Source organism: Topomyia yanbarensis, chromosome 2 (genome assembly GCF_030247195.1).
Source record: "Topomyia yanbarensis strain Yona2022 chromosome 2, ASM3024719v1, whole genome shotgun sequence".
Lineage (NCBI taxonomy): Eukaryota > Metazoa > Arthropoda > Insecta > Diptera > Culicidae > Topomyia > Topomyia yanbarensis.
In genome coordinates, this window is record NC_080671.1 from 259,159,227 (window position 1) to 259,164,982 (window position 5,756).

The following is a 5,756-nucleotide window of genomic DNA, read 5'->3' on the forward strand; positions in this document are numbered from 1 at the left end:
CCAGGATCGCTGTCTTCAGTGCCACGTTGGGGATACAATCCGGTCCGGGAGCTTTCTTCGCTTTCAGCCCTTTTGCCACTATAAGGAGCTTGTCGTTGGAAACCCGATTGTCACCTGCATTTCCCCCATCTGCACACACATTTCCACCATCTGTATGTGTGTATGTGTGTGTTTGTGTATGTGTGTGTCATTTAAACTCACACAATTTTCTCAGAGATGGCTGAACCGATTTTCGTAAACTTAGTTTCATCTGAAAGGTATAATGCTCCCATAATCTACTATTGAATTTTTAATTGATCCGACTTCCGGTTCCGGAGTTACGGGTTGAAGAGTGCGGTCACACAGCAGATTCCCATATAAACTGGTACCACCATGATGTTAAAATGATGTAAAACGTATTAAAACTGACGTAATATTACTCTAGTTTGCGGGTTTGGATCACTAATGATCAATTAAAGCAGCTTTGACCACATTGGCCACCTATGACAGTTCATGACGCCCCCGGGGAACCCGCCAAGTTCCTAAGCTAATATCATACCCATTCCCCAACGAATTCTCTATCGATTTTTACAAACTCGATTTCAAATGAAAGATACCATTGACTGCTGTTGAATTTCATTCGGTTCTGACTCTTGCTTCCGGAGTTACAGGGGGTGTTAGTAAGGATACACTGGAATTTCCCATATAAATCGGTACAATCGTAATACCTCAGAGGCTAAAAACTATTCAAATGGTCACCAAATTACTTCTAGTAGCACATCTATATCACTGATTGCCAATCAAACATTCTTTGAATATATTGTCCACTATCGGCGATTCCGGAAGTCCGAAACTCCGGGCATATTCCACAATTAAAGTAACATCGGTTCTTCGGTGATGACAACCGATTTTCTCAAACCAAGTCTCAAATGGAAGGCAAAATATGCGGTTGCGTATTGCGTCGCCGCCCCTCCCCCTCGTCTTGCCCTTACACCTCCCTCCTTCATCGCTCCCCTCCCCTTGGACCCCCTCACGCCCGCATTTCCTTCATCCACCCCGTATACCGAAATAAGATGAAGGATTTCTGACGCATCCTCCACTCCCACTCTACTAACCCCCCATTCCCTCCACTTTCAAACCCATTCCACCAACATTTCAAAATATAATCACATGAAGATAACATTGGACTCATGCTGATTAAGCTAATTAAATATTATTCTTTTGCCTTTCTCATATAGAAAAGTTATGCAATTGCTCCAAAAACCGACTTTCTAACCGAGGCCCGGAGGGCCGAGTCTCATATAACATTGGACTCAGTTCGCCGAGATCGCAAAATATCTGTGTGTATGTTTGTGTGTATGTATGTATGTGTGTATGTATGTATGTATGTGTGTATGTATGTATGTATGTATGTATGTATGTATGTATGTGTGTGTATGTGCGGATTTGTTAACAAAATGTCCACATCGGTTTCTCGGAGATGGCTGAACCGATTTTTACAAACTAAGATTCAAATGAAAGGTATCATATTCCCATAGGTTGCTATTGAATTTCATTTTCAACCGACATCTTGTTCCGGATTACGAGTTGAAGAGTATGGTTACAAAACAAAATTTGTTGATTTGTCCACACCGGTTTCTCGGAATTTTCTGAACCGATTTTGACAAACTTGATTTTAAATGAAAGGTCCATCAGCTGCTGTTGAATTTTGTGTGGATCCGAGTTCTGGTTCCTGAATTACAGGGTGATACGTACGATCACGCAGCAAATCCCGATTCTAACAAATTCTGCGATGAATGTAAAAAGGTGAATTTTTTCCAAAATGTAAACACAACTGTTGAATTTGTAGATCTAGGTCACCAACAGTCATTCAAAGTCTCTGCCACCATCGACGGATCCGGAAGCATCCAAATTCAGAATAACGGTTATATTGGTTTCTCGAAAATGGCTAGACCGATTTGATCAACTTAGTCTCAAATGAAAGGTGTTGCGTCTCCGGAAACTGATATTAAAGTCCATCTCCATCCGACTTCCAGCTCCGGAGTTACGGGTTGTGGAGCGCGATCACATAGAAAACTTCGATTCAAACCGATACCGCGATGAATGCAAAAAGGTGCTCTTATATATACTTACCAAGTGTAATAAGAATGAAAGACATTCTCATAATGTTATATTGTACGAACCATTTAATAAGTCATAGTTTGGAGAAATGAGATCTGAAATCGAAAGTTGCATTCACTGGGATCCCCAAGCCGATACAATCAGAAATGAAGTATCCAATGCCATTATCAATCACATCAACTACCTGAAGCAACCTTTTCATAGTGATAACGAATGGATAAGGAAAGATGTGATAAAAAGTAGCAAATATCCAGCGGAGAGGAATGACTTGATTGTTACGAAAGCGGATAAAGGCAAATTGACGGTTGTAATGAATAAGGCTGAATATGAATCGAAGATGCTTACGTTAGTGAATGACACGGAGACCTACGAAGAGATTAAGAATGACCCCACGTCGTCCACACTGAAAAAGATCAATGCTATGTTTGACCAATGGAGCCAAGAGGAATGGATAGATAAATGCACAAAACTGAAACTAAAGGTTTATAATTGTAACCCGCCACGAGTGTACGGGCTGCCGAAAACGCACAAAGAAGTGATGCCGTTACGATTAATCAACTCTACGATTGGAACAGCAACATACAATGCAGCGAAGTTTTTGTCATCCATTCTAAATGGAATTGTTGGTAAAACGGATCACCATATAGTGAATAGCTTTGAATTTGTCGGCGATATTCGACAGCACATTGTAACCAATGAGTGTGCGTTGTTTTCGTTGGATGTTGTTTCACTATTCACTAATGTTCCTGTGGATTACGCAATAGAAAGTGTACGACTACGATGGGGCGAATTGGAGGAGCACACCAAGATTCCTGAGAGCAGCTTCATTGCAATGCTTGAGTTGGTGTTGACATCAACTTTTTTCATGCATCAAGGTCGTTTCTTCAAGCAGAAATTTGGGTTACCAATGGGATCTCCCTTATCGCCAGTGGTAGCAAACATAGTGTTGGAGAGGGTTGAGAGAAGTGCGCTGGAACAGTTGCATCAAGAAGGCATTGTACCAATTTTCTTCAGGCGGTACGTTGACGACTGTTTATCGAGTGTGCGAAGAGAACAAGTGGAGCGCATGCTGGAGGTGTTTAACAGTTTCCACCCACGACTGCAGTTCACCATAGAACTTGAGGAGGATGGTCAAATACGGTTTTTGGATACAATAGTGCGGAGGGAGGAGGACCATCTCACCACGGAATGGACTCCGAAGGATTCAGAAGGCAGATATTTAGACTATAATTCCTCGAGTCCATTTAACCATAAGAAAAATTCAGCAATAGCATTAGTTGATAGGGCATTGAAACTAAGTGAAGTATATTATCGTTCAAATGCTCTAGAAGTTGTGAAACAAATACTCACTAATAATAATTATCCAGGTTCATTCTGCAACAAGATTATTAAAGAACGAACACACAAATTGTACAATACTCTTGAACCTAAAAACACTGATGTGACAATGAAATTTGTTTCTGCACCTTATATACCGGGTCTGGGGGAAAAAATAGCCCGGTATTTATCACAGCATAATATAAAACTAGCTTTTAAAACCATTGACAAAATTAAAGACACAGTACACAGTAAGCTTAAGGACAGAATAGAAAAAGATCGTCGAACTAATGTTGTTTACGAAATACCATGCGGTGTCTGTACAGATAAGACATACATTGGACAAACAAGCCAATTTTTAAAAAAGCGTTTGGAACAACATAAGAACGATATAAAAAATAAAAGCGTAGGAAGTACGGGGCTAGCACAACATACAATCAATGAAGGCCACCTTTTTGATTTTAAAAATGCTAAAATATTGGACGAGGTGCCTAGAACCGATACCCGGTTGATAGTGGAAATGTTCCAAATAAAAATAAAAGGAGAGTCGAACACGTTCAATCTACAACGGGACTCTATTAAGTTTAGGTCTGCATACAACGGCTTAATAGAGAAGCTGAAGAGCACCGTGCGTCCGAAGAAAGTACCAACGGAGATTGAGTGTACAAGACAAGACAGCAGTTGATAATGTGATTGTTCATTGTGTAGACGTTGTTAGCATGTAAGTGATGTTGTTTAAATTTGTGTTTAGTGTTAGATTTTAACAAATATTATATTTTAGTAAGCCGCTGAGGATGACTGAACATGTTAGTAGGTCGAAACGTCCGGTAAAATGCAGTTTGTTTTAATTTTCACCGAAAAAAATCGATGACCGTCCATACCAAATTTGCTAGCGGTGATGAAAACAAAGCAAGAAATGAGAAAGGCACAATTGCACCTCTAGGTGGATTGAAACAGGTTTTTCAGTTCAATATTACCGTGGATGTTATTTCTTTTGCAAAATTTTAGAGCTCGAATAATGATTTCTCTTCTTGTATATTTGTCATGTCATATATAATGATATAATAATATATATGCATTTGAAACTAGGGGCAGATCACTTGTGATGCATTTTGAAAAATCAGCGAAATTAAATGCATTTATTTCCATTAAAATAGAAATTCATAATGCATTTTGCGTTGCGTGCAATGTTGTTTGCGTTGCGTGTAAGACGTCAAAACCCTACAGAAAAACTAGCCCTACATTTAACAAAACGTCGAACAAAGTGGATCAGCGTAGGACGTTTGTTAAACAAACTTTTCTGCGAGGGAGTGCAAACCTGATGCAAAAATGGAAATTAAATGCATTTTTTTCTAATTTGATGCAAATTTGTTATACATTCTTAGAGTGATCTGCCCCTAGATTTGAAAGCTTTTAATGAATATAAACAACGCAAACATTCTCGTCTTAATGATTGAGAAAGGCACAATTGCACCGCTAGGTGGATTAAAACAGATTTTTCAGTTCAATATTACCGTAGCTGTTTTTTTCTTTTTCAAAATTTCAGAACTCGAGTAATGATTTCTTTTCTTGTATATAACTGTAATGTATAATAAAAATGTAATATATAGATTTGAAAGCTTTAAATGAATATAAACAACGCAACAATTCTCGTGTTCATGATTGAGAAATGCACAATTGCACTGCTAGGTGGATTAAAACAGGTTTTTTATGCTGTAACGACATTAAATTAGCAAGTGATTGGAAGGTGCGAAAAATTTGAATGTTAAGAGCCATAGTACACAAGGAAGAGCACGGAGTTGAAGGGAGAAAGTATAGAAAAGTGTGGAATAGGGTTATATGAGCAAGCTTAGAGTTTTCCGACGACTTAACCCTTTGTCTTCTACCGCAGGAGTCAGGATATTTTGGCATTTATAAATGAGAATCACCCGATTCTGCAACCAGTCCGGACAAGCGTAAACTGACTTAGTGAACTTACAGCCGTATGCTCAAACGCGTACTAACTATATTTAAACCGGACTAACTTTCAAACCGGCCTAGACTATTTGGTAAGCTTTGACCAAACGATACTGTCATTTATATGGCTGTGTTCTGATCTGCGATACACGACAATGTTAAAAAACAACAAATTCATGTTAAAGAAAATCAGTAAATTAGACAACATGGAGAATTGTTTTTCATTCCGATATTTCTTGCAGTAAAATAGATTCTCTTCGTCATATGTCTCGTTCCATAGCGTGAGAGAACAATTTTGTCACCATGTAACTGATATGTTTCTGAACTTAGAACTTTAACTTGGTGGATAGTTTATAGTTGGCCGATGATGTTTTTTTACAATG

At 38.8% G+C, this 5,756-nt stretch overlaps 1 protein-coding gene across 1 annotated transcript; it reads left to right on the plus strand.

Annotated features, from left to right (window-relative positions):
- Positions 1-2,188: 2,188 nt before the first annotated feature.
- Positions 2,189-3,381, plus strand: LOC131680272 (uncharacterized). The gene is made up of 2 exons (XM_058960991.1): positions 2,189-3,311; positions 3,356-3,381. Exons 1-2 carry the CDS (start codon positions 2,189-2,191, stop codon positions 3,379-3,381), a joined length of 1,149 nt encoding a protein of 382 aa, XP_058816974.1.
- The last annotated feature ends 2,375 nt before the right edge of the window (positions 3,382-5,756 follow it).